Consider the following 20,861-nt stretch of genomic DNA (forward strand, 5'->3'; position numbering starts at 1 on the left):
ATATCAGCTCCTGTCTGAGCAGTGACATGGATTCATTCCATTTGCCTATCATAGCCACAGGTCTATGGTGAATGCCATCTCACTGGATCTACACAAAGCCCTGGAACACCTGGACAGTAAAAATGCATACATCAGGATGTTCTTTATCAAATACAGTTCTGCATTTAACATAATCATCCCCTCAAAACTGATCAGCAAACTCCAAGAATGACACTCAACACTCCACTGTGTGATTGGGTCATGGATTTCCTCACCTCCAGACCACAATCAGTGAACATCTCCTCCACAATCTCCATCAGTACTGGGGAATCCTGGGAATGATGAACTAGTGAGCCTTGCATCAGTGGTGGACAAACTACAGGAGAAGATTTTTGGGGACATAAGCATTAAGAGAAGTGGTTTTCTCAGGGATGGTCAGTAATGTAACTCACAAGCTTAAATGAATTTTTTGAGGAAGTGAAAAAAAAATTAATGATGGTGGGCTGGTGTCTATGGATTTCAGTAAGGCATTTAACAAGGTCCCCATGGAAGAACAATTCAGAAAGTCATGAGGCATGATATACACAGTCCTTAGCTGTGTCTATTCTGAATTGGTTTCTTTGCAGAAAGACAATAGCAGTAGATGGAATGTATTCTTCCTGGAGCTCAGTGACTAGTGGTGTTTCACAAGAATCTATACTGGGACCTCTGACCCCTGCTCTTTGTCATTTTTATAAATGATTTGGATGAAGAACTGGAGGTGTGGGTCAGTAGGTTTGCAAATAATTCAAAGGTTGGAGAAGTGTCAGATGGATGTCAATCTGGGTAAGGGTTAACTATGGACTTTGGAAGATCGAACCTGAAAACTGAGTGTGTGGCTAATGTCAGGATTCTTAACTGTGTGATGGAACAAAGGGATCTTGGGGGTCCAAATCCATAAATCCCTCAAGGTTGCCACACACGTTGATGTGGCCTTCATTTGTTGGCGATTGAGTTCAAGAACCGTGAGGTCGCATTGCAGCTCTAAAAAAAGTCTGGTTAGACTGTACTTGGCATATTATGTTCCAGTCTGTCTACCTCATTACAGGAAGGATGTTAGAAGGATTGAGAAGGTGCAGAGGAGATTTACAAGAACGTTGTCTGATTGATGAGAGGGGACCTAATAGAGGTATTTAAGACCATGAGAGGCATAGATAAGGGGACAGTCAGAACCTTTTTCCAAGGCAGCAATGGCCAATATCAGAGGATATCTGTTTAAGGCAGGTGGAGGAAATCTGGGGTAAGTTTTTAACAGAGGGTGGTGGCGGCCTGTCTCCTGTGCTGATGGTGGAGGCTGATACCAAAGGGACATTTAAAAGACTGTAAGGAAAATAGAGGAATCTAGGGTGTATGGTAGGGATGATTCGATTATGGTGGAGTAGGTTTATATATGTCTGCATAATATTGTGGGCTGAAGGGCCTGTATTGTGCTGTAATGGTTCTTGTTTATACAGTTTGCCTAAATTAGTCATCATGTTCACCCTGTTTTTACTTAATTTTTTTTTTTAATTTGCTTCAGCCATTACTGATCATATCAACACTGAATGTCCTCTATATTCAACCTTTTAACTGAAGAGAATGGAATTACTCAGCACTAAATATAGCAGTTTGATGTAAAGTTGTTGCCAGTCCCTGACACCAGTTAATCTCCTCTTTGGGGGCTGTGCAGACCACGGCAGATGTGATCCTAGAGAGAATTGTCATTTGCTGAGCAAAAAGAGACTTCTCTGGTGAAAACTTATTGGAGGAAGACTATATTTAAAATTTCACTAAGGCTCTTTATCGCAGGTAACATTATTTATTCATAGAAATGTCTTGGAGGCTTATTGTTTGAAGGACAAGGGCCATGAGAAGGTATTGTTATGCACCACAATTGATGGCGAAGAAAAGTGTTTAATGCCTTATTCAAAGTGTAATTTTAAATTGTCTAACAATCCAAAAATATTCCAATATTTCAGACGAATGACTATTATTATAAATGCCATCGTTCCCTGATGTATGATTTTTTAATGTGACATGCCAAGTGTGTGAGGAATTAATGTTATGGCCTGAATGGAAGAAATAATTATGCAAGGAATTCATTAAAGTTTTAAAGGAGCAGATCTGAACTGGGAAGATGGTGTGCAAGTTATCCATGGGTAAAATGCACGTTGGATACCATTCAATGCAAAATGTTGTGCATGGAGTAAGGGAAATTTTCTGTAAAGACCTATTCCAAACTGATATCCGATAGCACACAATATTAAAGTTCCTTTTAACTATTATCTGATTATCTCCTAAAGTAAAATACAAATTATAGATCTTAATATTTTACACTTAAGTTCAGGTTTTGAGTTTAAACTTGAATAATATGATAATTTCATTGTTAGCATGATGAGCTGGAATGACATAATTTTTGACATTGAACAATTAATAAATCGGCTTTCGTTTATATACTGTGTTCATTACAGCCCTCAACATTAAGGGAAAACACACACTATGCAGTCGCACAGCACCATGGTGAAAGAGATGAAACAGCAAGCATCAGCCATTGTAAAAGAAATCCAAGGAAATGGTAAGGTTCAATTAAAATGCAATTTCTTAAATCGTATCGATAGTTGTAATGCTTTATTATGTGATCCAGTCCAATGTAAAATATTTGCTGGAATATATTTTAACCAAACAAATCCTGCTGTCTATGGTAAGAAATGCTTTTCTCATTATCACTGTCCTTCAAAAGCTATTTTTATCTCAAACAACTGTGTGGAGTTGTTCTAATGCACTGAGATCTTTGACAGCTGATGCACATTCCTCACACACAGTCCTTCTGACCTATGTTTGGAAATAGATAAGGCACTGCCTCATTTATAAAAGTCAATTATTTTGTGGAAGGTGTGGAACTCTAACAGATGCTTGTATGGCAAAGTTGTTTCCCAGGGTAGAAGAGTCAAGGACAAGAGGGCAGAATCGAAGGGACACCCATTTAAAATGGAGGCATTTATTTAGCCAGAGAGTGGTGAACCTCTGGAATTTGTGACCACGGGCAGCTGTGGAGGCCAGGTTGTTGGGCAGAGATTGATAGATATCCAAAGAGTCAGAGTATCAAAGGTTATGGGGAGAAGGCGGGGGAGTGGAGCTGAGTGGGAGAAAGGATCACTCATGTTGGAATGGTGGAGGAAACTCAATGGGCCGAATGGCCTATGCCTGCTCTTATATCCCATGGTCTTATATTCATATGTGTATACATACAGGAAGGCTTACCTCACTTCAAGCCATCAAGAACACAAATCTGAAATCTGAACAACGGGCTCCAATAAGGTGATGCAGGAGATACAGAATCCACCTGCCCCTTGCTCTGCACAATGATGAAAGTACTAAGCAGAGGCTGGGTTTTTTTCTCTCCAGTGAATAGGGAGGAATATATTTCAAGAAACACCTAGTTCAAAATTCCGCAGAAAGAGCATTGACAGGCAATACTCAAGAATTAGGGAAACAGTTTTTAAAAAGTTACTGTTCAATTTAGAGTCTTCAAAAAAAAAGTGACTTGTTTTACTTCATAAATTGCCACAGGATATGGAGAAATGTATGGGGAAAGCAGTTTTCTAAGCATTCATTTTATGATGTTTTGGTCACCTAACTACAGGAAATATAGCAATAAAATGGAAAAAGTGCAGAGAAGATTTGCTAGGATGTTGCCAGGACTTGAGGAACTGAGATATAGGGAAAGGTTAAACAGGTTAGGACTTTATTCCCCTGAGCATAGAAGAATGAGGGGAGATTTGATCGAGGTGTACAAAATTCTGATGGTTATAGATAGAGTAAAAGCAAGTTGGCTTTTTCCATGGAGGTTAGGTGAGATACAAACCAGAGGACATGGGATAAGGGAAGGTTTAGGGGGAATATAAGCAGGAATTTCTTCACACAGAGAGTGGTGGAAGTGCGGAACAAGCTGCCAGCGGAAGTGGTGAATGTGGGCTCAATTTGAACATTTAAGAAAAATTTGGAAAGATACATGGATGGGAGGGGTATGGTCTGTGTACAGGTCAGTAGGACTAGGAATAATAATTGTCTGGCATAGACTAGAAGGGCTGTTGTTCTATGGATCAGAGTATTTCAAAATAATGTTATTCTGTATTGAAGATGAGTGATAACACAAAACTAATTTCTCAAATTATCAATGTTTAACTTCAAAGATGTATCTAAAATATAGTTGACCTTAATACATTTCAAGTTTAATTTTAAATCCAATTTAGACAGATGAAATCTTCTGAAGACCTAATGTAAAATTAAAATAGCTTGCAGAATCTCAGCTAACCCTTAACTGTTAGAAGTTCATAACGCGCATGTCCCTTTAAATTGGGCAATTATTGAACTAATTCTGTATATATTTGAGAATTATAAATGTTAATAAAATATGAAACAGAATTATAATCTTGCTATCATGTAACATATGCTTCACATGCTATATTATAAAGGTAATCCATGGAGAGTTCTGTATTTCACATAAAATGTATAATGATTTTTTAAAATGGCATTGTTGCTGGAGCAGCTGTAACAGGGGTGCTGGTGCAGACCAGCGGAAACTGTGGTGCAGAGACACAGTGCTCCTATGCATGGTTCTACCTCCCAGTCCAACTAACGACAGCTCCATACAGGCTTTTAAAGGAGCCTGTTAAAGGAGCCATTTGAGGTTTATTTTAAAATCCTGTGACGGCGGGGTCTGGGCCCAGGATGGTGATGACAGTTTTTGGCAACAACCTCGAGGGGTTACAGACTCCAGAGAAGTAGAGGATTGGTGCAGGGCACCAGAAAATGGGGAAACCACCCTCTTGTTCGAGAAGGAGAAGCAGAGGTTATGACCCTACAGGATGGTGACCACAGTGGCGGATAAGTGAGGGGCTCTGCAGCTGCAGAACCCACTGGTGGTGCGCTGTTGGTGACTTGAGGCGAGACACCCATGCAGGCTGTGGGCTGTGGGCGACTGCGGTCAAAGGACTCACACTAGCCTGTGGACTGCTGGAGACTTGTTCAAAACTGGCTGAAGAGGTACCAGGTATCGGAACCAGGATGCGAGAGGGTGCTGAAGGCTTCCTGATCATGTTGGAGGTATGGATCTGAAGCTTGGGTTTTGAATGAAATCTATGTGGTTACAGAGGCTACTGTAGCACTGGAGTTGAATCCACAGACTCTGGGGGGGGGACTGTTTCTCTGACTGTAAGGGGCGCCGGGCAATTTCTGCTGATGTTGAATCTTTGTTTGCCTTATTTCATGACAAAGAAAAAATCCTGAATCTTAAATTGCCTGAAAATTAAGCACAGGTCACTCATCTTTCAAATACCAATGATCACATCTGACTCATTCTGAACACTTGAACTTCGGCATAAACCAATTGTTGTGGCTTTATAGAAACTAGCTGATTTTCATTTCTATTTACTCTGTTCTTGCAAAATATGGTGCATTTATGTGGCTATTACAATATACAAATACATTTCAAGTACTTATGAACTCAGACATCTTCTGTGGAAATACAATTACATTGGACAATGAAGACTTTGCTTCTTGAACACTTTGGGGGTATTTTGTGGAACTGCTGATCATGAAAATCACCTTAAAATTCTCTTAAATAAATCACAGAATTCTGATGAGATTCCCAGCACTCTGTCCAGGAATATAAGCCTCACATCTTCAACCATGTTAGACCTGGCAGAATGTCCATGGCCAAATTAATTTCATGAGGAATTATTGGCTAACAGTGACAAAAAGTATTTCAGTTTAATATTTTGATTTATTTATGTGTTTGGGTGTTTCCAGTTTATTTTTTCAATTCAAACATGCTTTAATTGTTCATTTTTTATTGTTTTAAACATTTTTTTATGAATTTTAAATCACAGTAATAATTACATTACATTCAATCCAAAATTATTTTAAAAAATTATACCCTCCCGCCCCAGTCCCCCAAACCCTAAGGAAACCCCCTAAAGAAAAAAAAATAGAAAAAGAAAGAAAAAAAGAGAAAGAAAAATTGGAGGATACCAAGGAAATAAAACTTTTCTACCATAAAGTCTATATTGGAGGTTACCAAGAGGTGAGGTCTTCAGAGAGTCTATTAAAAAGGCAAACCCAGATTTTGTAAATATGGGGGCTATATTTTCCAAAACACATGATATTTATATTGCAGATTATAGGTAACAACTATGAAGTTCTACATGCCATCTTTCCATACCTAAATCTATATCTGACTTCTATGCTATTGCTATACATTTTCTAGAAACTGGTGAAGCAATTAACACAAATTCAGTTTGATACATATTTAATTTTAGTTTTGGTCTTATAACCTTGATATTACTCAATAAAAATAACATCCAGTCCTGCAGGAAATTGACTCGCATAATTTGTTCCAAAAAATTACTTACTCCTAACCAAAATGGTATAACTTAAGGAAACATAAATCTGATACAGCAGGATTTAATCTATTTAATTTTTGTAGAGTCAAATATAATTGATGTAAGAAATTATATTGGACCAACCTATATCTTACATTTATAATTTTAGTCACATTACTCTTACATAACTCCATCCAATCCTTTTCATTTTTTACTGTAACTTAATCCATCTTAATTTTGAACTATGCACCCCAATTTTGGGAGCTTTCATCTGAAGTAAATTAATCATCACTGAAATAATTTTTTTGCACTAGTAATACAAATCAGTAATTCCAATTCACTTTGATTAGGTAACATCAAACTAGGACCTATTTTACCAGATTAAAGAAAAGCTTTGAATTAATAATAACAGAATAAAGTATTATTAGGTACATTAAATTTTTCCTTCAATTGTTCAAATGTTATAAATGTCTCATTCTCAAAGCAGTCCTCAATCTTCTTAATACCTTTCCGTCTCCAAATCCTCAAAAATTGGTTATCCATTGAAAAAGGAATAAACTTATTTTTACATGGAGGCAGTTTCCTAGATACTAAATCTTTCCTACCAATTTCATAATTAATATTATTCCACAACTCAATCAAATGTTTCAAAATAGGTGATTCCCTATTTCCAACTAAGAATTTAGAATTTCATTTATAAATAAAATCCTGGGGATTCATAACCCCTATCACATTAAAGTCTATAAAACCCAAGCTGGAATATTATCTAAACTAAACAATACATTTATAAATCTCAAATGAACTGCTTTATAATAATTCTTAAAATGAGCAAGTTGTAAAACCCCTAACTCATACTTCCAAGTTAATTTTTCCAAAGAGATTTTGGCATTTTATCCTTCCATAAAAGTTAACTGGTGTATTTAAATCCTTAAAAAATTGAAGGAATTAGGATAGGGATTGACTGAAAAAGATATTGAATTCTAGGAAAAACATTCATTTTAGCACAATTTACTTGACCAACTAAAGTAATAGGTAAAGTTTTCCACTTCTTTAAATCTCCAACAATTCTATTGAACAAAGGTAAACAATTTAATTTATATATATTTTTAAAAATCATTATCAATTCTAAAACATAAATATATAATACCTACATCAGGCCACCTAAATTTAGTAACCAGCTGTTCACAATTTACATTAATGATCTGGATGAGGGGATTGGATGTAATATCTCCAAATTTGCAGATGATACTAAGCTAGGAGGGGTTGTGTGCACGGAAGAGGGGGGTCAGGAAGCTCCAGTGTGATTTGGATAAATTGAGGGACTGGGCAGATACATGGCAAATGCACTACAATGTGGATAAATGTGAGGTTATCCACTTTGGTAATACAAACCGGAGGGCAGATTACTATTTGAATGGCAATAGAATAAGAGATGAAGAAGTGCAGAGAGACCTAGGGGTACTTGTACACCAGTCTCTGAAGGCGAGCATGCAGGTACAGCAGGCGGTTAAAAAGGCAAGTGGTATGTTGGCCTTCATATCAAGAGGGTTTGAGTATAGGAACAAGAATACCTTACTGCAGCTGTACAGGGCCTTGGTGAGACCCCACCTGGAGTATTGTGTGCAGTTTTGGTCACCTTATCTAAGGAAGAATGTTCTTGTAATGGAGGGAGTGCAGAGGCGATTCACCAGGCTGATACCTGGAATGGCAGGAATGACTTATGAGGAAAGATTGCGCAAATTGGGATTGTACTCGCTGGAGTTTAGAAGATTGAAAGGGGATCTCATAGAGACATATAAAATTCTGGCAGGACTGGACAGAATGGATGCAGATGGGATGTTTCCAAGGATGGGAAAATCCAGAACCCAGGGCCATGTTTTGAGGATAATAGGCAAACCATTTAGGACCGAGATGAGGAGGAATTTCTTTACCCAGAGGGTGGTAAATCTGTGGAATTCATTGCCACAGAGGGCAGTAGAGGCAAGTTCATTAAATATATTTAAGAGGGAATTAGATATATTTCTTCAGTATAAGGGTATTAAAGGTTACGGAGAGAAGGCGGGGACGGGGTACTGAACTTTAAGATCAGCCATGATCTCGTTGAATGGCGGAGCAGGCTCAAAGGGTCGAATGACCTACTCCTGCTCCTATCTTCGATGTTTCTATGTTTCTATTTAACAATCTGTGTAGTCACCCACAGCTAAAGGCATAATCTTACTTTTTTCCCAATTAATTTTATATCCAGAAACTTTCCCATAATCTTCCAATCAAACCTGTAGTTGGGTCAAAGAATTTATAGGATCAGTTAAATAAACCAAAACATCAACAGCAAACAAATTAATTTTATATTCTTCCTGCTTCACCTTAATTCTTTAATCTTAGAAGCTTGTCCAATAAATTCAGCTAAAGATTCAATTGCTAAAATAGACAAAGCTGTTGACAAAGGACAACTTGGTTAACGATCTAGTTAATGGAAAAGAAGCAGTTATTTGTCTATTAGTAATCACTTTGGTAAAGGATTTTTATATAAAGCTTTAACCCAATTTATAAATGTCGAACCAAAACCAAACTTCTCCAAGACTTAAAACAATCTGTCAAAGGTTTTTTCTTCATTCAAGGTTACTGCCACACTACAGTCACGTTTATTTTGAATTAAATGAATTAAACTAATTAATCTTGAAATAATATCAGTAGTATTTTAATGAATCCTGTTTGATCCAGATGAATTAAATTATGTAAATATTTTGTTGTTTTAAACTTTCTTAATCTAAGAGACATTTAAACTCATATATCTGGAAAAATAGATTGCTCCTTGAACAAACAGAATATGCTGCATTTAGCAAGTAAGCAGCTTCTGTGGAAAGAGGAACAATTGTAGACCCAGTCTCTCTCTCTCTCTCTCTGCATGAAAAATCTTCTTCATGCAAATCATCCTCATCATTCCTGTCACTGACTGTACATAACAAATGCACACATGCACGAACTTGTGGTGCGCATGCGCGCGCGCACACACACACACACACACACACACACACACACACACACACACACACACATGTGCACACACAAAGACACAAATGCATGCAAGCATGCATTCACACACATGTACACATACACACACACATACACACACACACGCACACATGTACACACATATGCATGCACACCTACGTACAGAAGCACACACACACATATGTGCACACACACAGACACATGCATGCAAGCATGCATTCACACACATGCACACATACACACACGCATACGCACACACACACGCACACACGTACACACATATGCATGCACATCCATGCACAGAAGCACACACACACACACACACACACACACACACACATGTGCACACACAAAGACACAAATGCATGCAAGCATGCATTCACACACATGTACACATACACACACATACACACACACACGCACACATGTACACACATATGCATGCACACCTACGTACAGAAGCACACACACACATATGTGCACACACACAGACACAAATGCATGCAAGCATGCATTCACACACATGCACACATACACACATGCATACACACACACACATGCACACACGTACACACATATGCATGCACATCCATGCACAGAAGCACACACACACACACACACACACACACACACACACACACACACACACACATTCACGCAAGATATTTGGGTTCTCCCTTCTCTCTAGCTGCCATTCTCTTCTTCTGCTTGCTCTGTGACTTTGTTAGTTTCCATTCACCTCCCCTCTCACCTGACTCGATTCAGTTGGGTCTGACGTGAGTTATTCTTTTAGCATGTGTTATATATCATACGTTTCATCATCATCTCTATCTTTGTTTATTTAGGGAAGCTTGGCTTTGGTCCCCTTGCTTTTCCTATTTTGGATACAAACTTGATTTGTACCTCTTTAAAGGTCACCTCATATTCCATTACAGTTTTACCTGACAATATTTAGTTCCATTTTATCCTGTCCAGAAGCATTCTCAGCACATTGTTATCAATCCTGTTCCAAATAGCGGGTGTATCTTTAAAATTTTCTTGTCCTCTGTCAAATTTTTATCTAAACTTTGAGATGATTTGATGACTGTTCCACAAGTGTTCTACCCTATACTTGACCCCATTGGCATAACTCATACTTCAGAGTCAGATCCATTTGGAGTTGAGGCAAAGGAAATTCTCCTGAGCACATTAACGAACCCTGCTATCGTGACATCTACTTTAGGATAATACGCATCTTTTAACTAGAAATTACTCAGCTGTATATGTCAGAGTTGAAGGGAAAAAATTTGGTGCTTGTAATTCACCATCAATTTCAAGGAAAGTTCTTGGCCCTCCTGCAAGTGACTAGCGAACTAATTCACCTGCAATTTAGGCCATAAGACATAGGAACAAAAATAGGCTATTCAGCCCATTGAGTCTTTGCTATGCTAACCACCTGGAGATAATAGCTCAAGCAAGTGATTTTGTTCAGATCAAGGATGTCACAAAAAAATAGGATGACTAAAAAAAATGCCGCTCTTCAATTTTAAAGGGAGCTTATCAAGAAATAAATCAGCCTTATGTAATCGAGATGCGAACAATGAGCTCAATGTCAGCAGGATCAAGATTGACTTTTTCTAACCTGGTTTTCCAAAAAGGGAACTTGGACTAATACTTGAAATTTTTAAAAAACAGCCTTAAGGAATGTAATGTCTAAAGCAGTGGTTCTCAACCTTTTTCTCTCCCCTCACATTCCACTTTAACTAGTCCCTATGCTATAGGTGCTCTGTGATAAGTAAGGGATGGCTTAAGGTGGGTGGAAAGAAAAAGTATGAAAACCACTGTTTTAAACGTACCTCATTGACTCATTATGTGCACAGTTTCATAACTCCAAAGGAAATAGCCCAATGACAATTTTTCTCTAGCAAAATATTTCAGTTACAATTGGGTCTAGAGCAGTGGTTCTCAACCTTCTCTACCCATTCACATTAACCAACCCCTTCAGAGCACCAATGGCATAGGAATTACTTAAAGTGGGATGTGAGTGGTAAGAAAAAGGTTAAGAACCATTGGTCTAAAGCAAAGGCACACCTACCTATTACTAGAACCTTTGTGCTCTCCTATTTACTCCAGTTCCAAGGATGACTGCTGGATATGCTGGACTTCCAAAAATATATATTTGAATTAGTGTCACTGTAAAGTCATTAATGACTCTCTTGGGGTTCAACTGTCTTTGCTGGAATAATCTGTGGCCATTCAAGGACAAAGGAAACAGAAAATAGTGCATACCACGCCCCCTCTACTTCAAATTACTGCTGAAAAATGCCTGAGGTTCTGCACGAGCTTCCTTGGGACAGGACAAGTTGCTACCTGAAGTTATAGCATGTGCAACTTGAAGACCTTGACAGTGGGTGCAGAATGGGCATCAAAGCAACTGAGAGCTTCTTGAGGGGGTCAAAGGAGATCAGCAAAACAACGTCTCCTCCTCATTGACAATCAACACCAGTGCACCTCTGGCAAGCATGCTTAGCCCACTGTTCTACTTACTCTCCACACATGACTGAGGCCAGGCACAATTCAAATACCGTCGATGAATTTGCTGATGCCATCACGGTTGTCAGCTAAGTGGCATACAGTAATGAGGAAGTGTACAAGAGGGAGTTAGATCAGCTAGTTGAGTGATGTAACAACACTGCACTCAACATTTGCAGAACTAAGAAAATGATTGTGGACTTTAGGAGGGGGAAAGCAGGAGAACATGAACCAGCCCCCATCAAGGGGAAAGGGTTAAGAACTTCAAAATTCCTGGGTGTCAACATCCTGAGGTCTCTGTGTTGCTGCAATTAGGAAGAAACCTCTTCATAAGAGGTTTGAGGAGATTTGGTATAATACTTAAAGATTCTTTCAAACTTCTACAGGTGGACCGTGGAGAGCACTGAGACTGGTTGCATCACTGTCCGCAATGGAGGTGCCCATGCACAGGACAGAAAAATTCTGCAGAGAGTTGCTAACTTGGCTGGTGCCATCATGGTCATCAGTCTTCACTCCATTTAAGGCATCGTCTTAAGAAAGCAGCCTTTATCCTCAAGAATTCCCACCACCCAGGCTACGCCCTCTTTACACTGCTACCATCAGGAAGGAGCCTGAAGATAAAGAACCGGTGGTACAAAAACAGCATCATTCCCCCCCAACACCCACCCACCACCATCAGATTTCTGAATGGAGAATGAACCACACTCTCTCTTCTTTTCCACTTATTTATTTATTTATTAAACTTGATTTATAGCTTTAATATTTGCACCTGTGACGCTGCTGCTAATCAACAAATTTTGTGACGTAACCATGGCAATAAATTCTGATTCTTTCAGAAGGCCTTAAATCGTCTGGTTGCAATTTGGCACAGTGAAATGGGGTTGTAATGCAATACTTGAGATATGCTACTGCAAGAAGAACTAGATCAAGCAGTACCTTTTAGCTGACCCATTTCTGTCTTCATCCAGTGCAGTGGAGGGTGACTGAGTTTATACCGTTTGAAGTTTTATCTTGATATGTATTTTCAGTTTTGTTCCTTTTTCTTCATTGCATTGTATTTATTATTAAAAAACTAAGAATGAAAAAGAAAAAAAGCTTACCCGCTGTTCTACATGGTTTACCAAGACTAACTCATGAGCTTCAAACTGCATCTTTCTATTAAGTCATTTCTGTCTTCATTGGATAGGCCTGGAAGTCAGCCTGAAGAAAACTGAGGTCCTCCATCAGCCAGCTCCCCACCATGACTACCAGCCCCCCCACATCTCCATCGGGCACACAAAACTCAAAACGGTCAACCAATTTACCTATCTCGGCTGCACCATTTCATCAGATGCAAGGATCGACAATGAGATAGACAACAGACTCGCCAAGGCAAATAGCGCCTTTGGAAGACTACACAAAAGAGTCTGGAAAAACAACCAACTGAAAAACCTCACAAAGATAAGCGTATACAGAGCCGTTGTCATACCCACACTCCTGTTCGGCTCCGAATCATGGGTCCTCTACCGGCACCACCTACGGCTCCTAGAACGCTTCCACCAGCGTTGTCTCCGCTCCATCCTCAACATCCATTGGAGCGCTCACACCCCTAACGTCGAGGTACTCGAGATGGCAGAGGTCGACAGCATCGAGTCCACGCTGCTGAAGATCCAGCTGCGCTGGATGGGTCACGTCTCCAGAATGGAGGACCATCGCCTTCCCAAGATCGTATTATATGGCGAGCTCTCCACTGGCCACCGTGACAGAGGTGCACCAAAGAAAAGGTACAAGGACTGCCTAAAGAAATCTCTTGGTGCCTGCCACATTGACCACCGCCAGTGGGCTGATAACACCTCAAACCGTGCATCTTGGCGCCTCACAGTTTGGCGGGCAGCAGCCTCCTTTGAAGAAGACCGCAGAGCCCACCTCACTGACAAAAGGCAAAGGAGGAAAAACCCAACACCCAACCCCAACCAACCAATTTTCCCTTGCAACCGCTGCAATCGTGTCTGCCTGTCCCGCATCGGACTGGTCAGCCACAAACGAGCCTGCAGCTGACGTGGACTTTTTACCCCCTCCATAAATCTTCGTCCGCGAAGCCAAGCCAAAGAAAGAAAGAAGGATGGGTATGAGGAACAGAACTGGTTATTTGCAGTCAATTTATTCAAATGCTTTATTCAGATTTCAGATTTATTGTCAGAGTACATACATGACATCACATACAACCCTGAGATTCCTTTTTCTGTGGACGCAGCAGAATTACCACTAATTGGTAGTGCACAAATAAACTGTCCACAGTGTAAACATGTACACAATTCTTTTTTAACTGTAAATAGATAATGAATGTAAACAAACTAAAGTGCACAATAGTCCTTAAATGAGTCTTTGAGGAGTCTGATGCTGGAGGGGTAGCAGCTGTTCCTGAACCTGGTGGTGTGAGTCTTGTGGCACCTACACCTCTTTCCTGATGGCAGCAGCAAGAATAGAGTGTGTGCTGGGTGGTGTGGTTCTTTGATGATTGCTGCTGCCCTCTGATGGAAGCGTTCTCTGTAGATATACTCAATAGTTGGGAGGGCTTTGCCTGTGATGTCCTGAGCTGTGCCCACTACCTTTTGGAGGGGTTTATGCTCAGGAGTATTGATCTTCCCATACCAGACCATGATGCAGCTGGTCAGCACACTTCCCAGTACACCTCTGTAATAATTTGCCAGGGTTTCTGGTGTCATGCCAAACCTCCACAAATTCCTGAGGAAGTAGAGGCGCTGGTGTGCTTTCTTCATTGCTGTGTTGGGCCCAGGAAAGACTCCCAAGAAATTAAATTTGCTTACCCTGTCCAGCTCTGATCCCCCATGATCACTGGATTGTAGACCTCTGGCTTTTCTTTCCTGAAGTCGACAATCAGCTCCTTAGTTTTGGTGACAATGAATGCAAGGTTATTGTTGGTGCACCACTCAGCCAAGTTTTCAATCTCCATCCTGTACGCTGACTCATCTCTTTCTTTTATACTGCCCACTACCGAGGTATCGTAAGCAAATTTGTAGATGATGTTATTGTCATATGAAGCTACACAGTCATAAGTGTAAAGTGAGTAGAGAAGTGGGCTAAGAACACTGCCCTGTGGTGCTCCAGTACTGATGGAGATTGTGAAGGAGAAGTTCTTACCAATCTTTACTGATTGTGGCCTAGAGGTGAGGAAATCCATAATCCATTTATACATTGAGGTGTTAACTCCCAGGTTTGAGGGGATGACGGTGTTATATGCTGCAACGTAGTCGATAAAGAGCATCCTGATGTATGCATCTTTGCTGTCTAGGTGTTCCAGGGATTTTTGTAGAGCCAGTGAGATGGCTATTCTTGTTTTTTTCTTTAACTATTGAATCATATAAAACTATCCATCCAATCACACTGGAGCTGTTAGGTAGCCCTTTGATATGTATCTGCACTTCTAGATAAGAGTGGGTCATCATTAGCCTTAATTTTAACTTCAGAAATTCAAACTCTATTCTGAACAATTATCACATGTATTTATTTACACTTGACAATGCATTTCATTTCCCTTTGTGTTCTGAATTTAACAGTACAGTAAAACCCCTGTTATCCAGCACTGATAGGGATGGGTAGATGCCAGATAAGAATATTTTCTGGTTGTTTGAGATTTCCTCCTGCAATGCTTAACTAATGCACCTGCATTACTTATAAATAGTTTAAAAGACTAAAATTCTATACTGTACTTACACAGAACAAACATACTTGCATGAATATGTAAACCTTAATGCATTTTACTTTATTTTCAATCATATTCTTTGAGAATATTTAACAATCACTGGAAGGCTGGAAGTGGAAGGGTGCTTTTAAATTTTTAAATTTAGATGTACATATAGTACGGTAACAGGACATTTTGGCCCACGAGTCTGTGGCACCCAATTTACACACAATTAACCTACATTTCGAACAGTGGGAGGAAACCAGAGCCCCCGGAGAAAACCCACACAGACACGGGAAGAATATAGACAATGCGGGGATTCAAACCCTGGTACCGATCACTGGTGCTGTAATGGCACTGTGCTAACTTCTTTGCCAACGGTGCCGCCATGACTGAATGTCCACGACCCAGTGGTGTTCCGCAGTGATCAGTGTTGGGACCTCCATTGCTTGCAATTTAAATAAATGACTTGGCTGAAAAAGTAGGTGAGTAGTTCAGTAAGTCTGCAGATTGGTGAAGTTGTAGACAGTGTAGATGACTATCAAAGAATACAACAGGATATAAATATGTCACAAATATGGACAGAGAAATGGAGTTTAATCTCGACAAGTGTAAGGTGCTGCATTTTGGGAGGTCAAATATATGGTAATGCTTATAGTTAGTAGCAAGACTCTTAAAATAATTGATGTCCAAAGGGCTATGGGGGTTCAGGTCCATGAATTCTTGAAAATGACCATACAAGTTGATAAGGTGGAAGAGAAGAGAACTCCTTAATTAGCAGGGCATTAAGTATATAAGTAAAGAAGTCATGTTGCAGTTATATAAAATTTTGGTTTAGCTTCCCCATTGCAGAAAAGATGAGGAGGGTCTGGAAAAGGTACTGAAGAGATTTACCAGGATGATGCCTGGATTAGAGGGTATGAGCTATAACGAGAGGTTGGACAAACTTGGGTTGGTTTCCCTGGAGCATCACATGCTGAGGGGTGACCTGACAAAAATTTTATAACATTAAGAGAGGATAAACAGTCAGAACATTTTACCCAGGGAAATTTCCACATACTCAAGGATATGGATTTAAGGACAGTGGGAGGAAGTTAGATGTGAGCAGCAAGATTTTATACACCAAAGTAGCATTTAGGAGGCTCCTATATAGACATGTAAATATGCAGGAAATAGAGAGATACACATCATGTACAATCAGCACATTTTAAATTGGACCATACTAAGCATAGACATGTCACTCAAAGGGCCTGCTCAAAGGGCCTGCTCAGAGGGCCTGCTCAGAGGGCCTGCTCCTGTCCTGTGCAGTTCAATGTTCTCTTACTTTCTGATTCATTTCTCTTGCTGGATGATCTTTGCATTCATCACATTCCTATCCCTCCTTTGAAATGTCCTTTCCCCAAACTTTCCTCTCCTAGTTATCTGGTCTGACCTCCCTACTTATCAGTCTGCAAGCTTGTGTTCTGAGAGTAAGACCATGACATTTATGAAGAAAATTACATCAAAATGGTTTTAAGAATGCTTGGGAATTTTACACTGCATTCATGCCACCACCTCACAGTTAGTTTTGGAATATCGGAAGCCAAAATGATATCAAAATCCCAATATTGAGTTAAGAATCTTGTGTACATTTCGATTTGATGAAATGCAATAGCAGCAACAAAACTAAAAAAATTCAAAATGTATCGATCCGTTCAGTTTGTACAAGTCAGAGATTATAATATCAGTGCACAATAGCAAAAAAGTGTAGCCAGTCAGTTGCAGAGGAGCTGTGCAATGAGCCAAAAGACATTTTGCATTGTAACAACACTAAAAATGAATCCTTCATTGCCACGTATTCGTAGAATCAGAACAGTACAGGCTCTTCAGTGCATGAAATTGTTCCAACCTAAATGAACCAACCCCACAATAATCAAATTTAGAGTTAAACAGATATGTCTGCAGGTGCTGAACAATCTAACTCTTCCCTCCCCCTCAGCTCATGCTCTTTTAAATGTCCCCATTGTATCAGCCTCAATCACCACTTCTGGCAATGCATTCTCGGCACCCAGAAGTTTCTGTGTAAAATATCTACCCCTGGCTTTCCTCAAGGGATATGGGAAGAAGGCAGGAATGGGGCACTGATTGTGGATGATCAGCCACAGTGCATGGTGGTGCTGGCTCAAAGGGCCAAATGACCTACTCCTGCACCTATTGTCTATTGTCACCTGAAATGGATGTCCCTTAGTTTTGGCCCTGCCTCTCAGAATCACACCTCTGTTAAGTCACCTCATATCCCCCATCGCTCCAAAGAGAAAAGCCCTAGTTCAGTCAACCATAAGACACATTCTCCAATCCAGACAGCATCCTGGTAAATCTTGACTGAACTCTCTCTAAAACGTTCACGTCGTTCTGACAAAGAGGTGACGAGAACTGAATACAAATGTGGTCTAACCGAGTTTTATAGAGCTGTAACAATAATAACATGAATAATCTGAACACAGCTGTTGTAAAAAAAAATGCAAGTTATAAACATCCAGCAGTAATTTGATCACCTGGTCCAACACGAGTTAACGTCAGTCCTGCTTTCTGAGTGCAACACTGTGACTTGGAATTTAAACCCAGAAATAGATTATCACATTTTATCATCTCACACGTGCCTCCTCTTCCACAACATAAAGAAAACATGTTCTTGACATATTGCTATTGATACTAGTGGAATTTTAATCTAAGTAGTAATCAGAACTTTTATCAGAATTACCATATTTTTTGCGCATATAACACACACATTATAATCTTTTTTACAAACCGGATAACCCACCCACCGTGCGTTATCTCTGCATGCTATACCAGAACGTTTTTACATGTTGAATATAAAATTTGAACACCAACTGGTTCTACATTATAATTTATTTTTAATCGCTTGAATGGAATTATTGAAATAAAAGCATATAACATCTGAAATAACAAGTAAAATAATTATGTCATTTATTTGTCTTCACTATCATCTGCAACCCCTTCAAATCCTTCAAAGTTGGATGCTTGTTCACTGTCTTCGTTAAAATATGTTAGAATTGGCTGCAACTGTTCTTCTGTTACTGTCGTCGGTAGTGACACGACATCAGTGGAATTCCCATCATCAGTATATACTAATACTATACCTGCAGGGTATATGCGTGTGTGCGCTATAGAAGTGAAAATTCGGTAATAAATTTTTCACTCATCAAAAAATAATAATGATGACTCAAAGAAGAGAAAAAATAAACATGGGACGAGAATAAAACACTGGCAAATGAGTTAGCAGAGAATAGAACCCACAAAGAATACAAACAAAACCAAAGCAGAAATGGAATGAATAGTGAACCAAGGAGGGAGATAAAGCTGGTGAACAAATTATATGTAGAATCTTCTGTTATAGCAACAAAAAAACTCAGAACAGCAGGAACCGATCTGCCTTGTGAGATGACTTCCATGGATTTGTTCGAACAAACCATTCTTGCCTTGCACTTATTGGAATTTAGGAAAATGGGGGGAGGGGGAGGGAGGGGGATATCATTGAAACAGTTCAAATGTTGAAAGGCATGACAGCATAGATGTAGAAAGGTTGTTTCCCATGGTGGGAAAGTTTAGGATAAGAGGGCACAAATTCAGGACTGAGGGGTCTCCACTTAGAACAGAGATGTGCAGGAATTTCTTTAGCCAGAGGGTAGTGAATCTGTGGAATTTGTTGCCACAGGCGGTTGTGGAGGTCAAGTCGGTGCGTATATTTAAGGCAGAGATTGGTAGGCTATTGATTAGCCAGAGCACCAAAGGTTCTGGGGAGAAGGCTGGCCAGTGGGACTGAGTGGGAAAATGGATCAGCTCATGATTGAATGGTGGAGCTGAATGACTCAATGGGCTGAATAGCGTCTTTCTGCTCCTAGGTCTTGTGGTTTTGATTGGACATTGTGTAATTGGTGTCAGTGCAGCAACATTCCTCTGCTTTTAAAAATCTTGTAATTTGAAAACATTTCATGAAAGAAATGCCTTGTTGGCACTTTAAGACACTTCACAAGATCACAAAATAAAGGAACTTCTGGAATAAAATAAAGCCAGTGAGCTTGCACAACTTTCGCCACCATAATGCAACTTTTGAATAACTGGTTCTCATTGTTATCTTAACAAATTGTGACTGCCTGGCTTCAAACACAAATAATAATCTCCTTGCCCATCCTTTAAGGGACTGAAGTGTAGCAGATCAAAGTAACAGTCCATGTCTGATTAAGATCCTTTTCCACTGGAATAAAACGGCAAACATAGATACAAAAAAAACCTGTGAAAAGAACGTTAGAAATAATTGAACATGGAAGGTTTGCATTTAGGTAACTGTCTGTGGTACGTTTCAGAACTAGATGTGGACTTTGGAAAAAAGATCAGTGTTCCAAAAGACATCATGCTGGAGGAACTCTCCCACCTCTCCAACAGAGGTGCCAGGTTGTTCAAAAAAAGGCAAAGGAGATCGGAAAAATACACCTTTGAAGGATTCCAGAACACTGCCAATTCACAGATGAATGTATGTATTTACTCCAAATCTTCAGTGGTCTTCTAGTCAATAACAATCAAACATTTTAATTTTGATTGAATATTTCACTAAACAGTTTTTGGGATGATATACTGAATTCTTGAAAATGCACGATTTAAGTGTAATTGGGAAAGGAATGATGTTTTATTCCAGCCCTTCTTAATATGGGGCCACAGTACATTTAAGGGCGGGGGGGGGGGGGTGTGGATTGAAATCACTAAATATTTTTTGATTTTTTTTGTGGAGTGGGTAGGAGAGAAATACAGAAGATGCCCACAAAACTTGTGGGGGTCCATTAACTTTGAGCAGAATCTGAAGGGGGCTATCACCAAGAAAAAAGTTGAGAATGGCTGTTTATTCAAATACTGCTGATGAACAGGTGTGCAGAGCTAACTTTTTAAGTGCTGGAGCACACCGAAAACACAGTCTTGCAAGACCTGCCCTTGGTGGCCGCCATGTTGTATTTGGCATTGTATAATTGAGAGTGATGTATAATTTAATAATATGACAAAGTACTGCATGTCATCGTAAAATATAATTATCAACAAGTAAAGATACAATCTTGTATTTTACCAATTTAAAACTAATGACCTACTTAACAAATCCCACCAATGAGAAATTTCACAATAATTTCCACAAAGGGTCGGGCGTAATATGTCTTTGGGGGTCTGAAGCGACTCTTGTCCTTGTTTCATCTACTGATCTGTGGTACCACAGCCATGATGTGGCATATGGC

The 20,861-nt window shown here is 39.6% G+C and overlaps 1 protein-coding gene across 1 annotated transcript in view; it reads left to right on the forward strand.

Annotated features, from left to right (window-relative positions):
• Nucleotides 1-1,657: 1,657 nt before the first annotated feature.
• Nucleotides 1,658-20,861, forward strand: part of myoz2b (myozenin 2b) — a 45,841-nt gene continuing 26,637 nt past the window's right edge. The window contains exons 1-3 of the mRNA XM_069926603.1: nt 1,658-1,806; nt 2,469-2,572; nt 19,950-20,116. Coding sequence (XP_069782704.1) covers nt 2,497-2,572; nt 19,950-20,116 — 243 coding nt within the window. The 5' untranslated portion in view covers nt 1,658-1,806; nt 2,469-2,496. The remainder of the gene's footprint in view (nt 1,807-2,468; nt 2,573-19,949; nt 20,117-20,861) is intronic.

This window comes from Narcine bancroftii, chromosome 3 (genome assembly GCF_036971445.1).
Source record: "Narcine bancroftii isolate sNarBan1 chromosome 3, sNarBan1.hap1, whole genome shotgun sequence".
In the NCBI taxonomy this organism is placed as follows: domain Eukaryota; kingdom Metazoa; phylum Chordata; class Chondrichthyes; order Torpediniformes; family Narcinidae; genus Narcine; species Narcine bancroftii.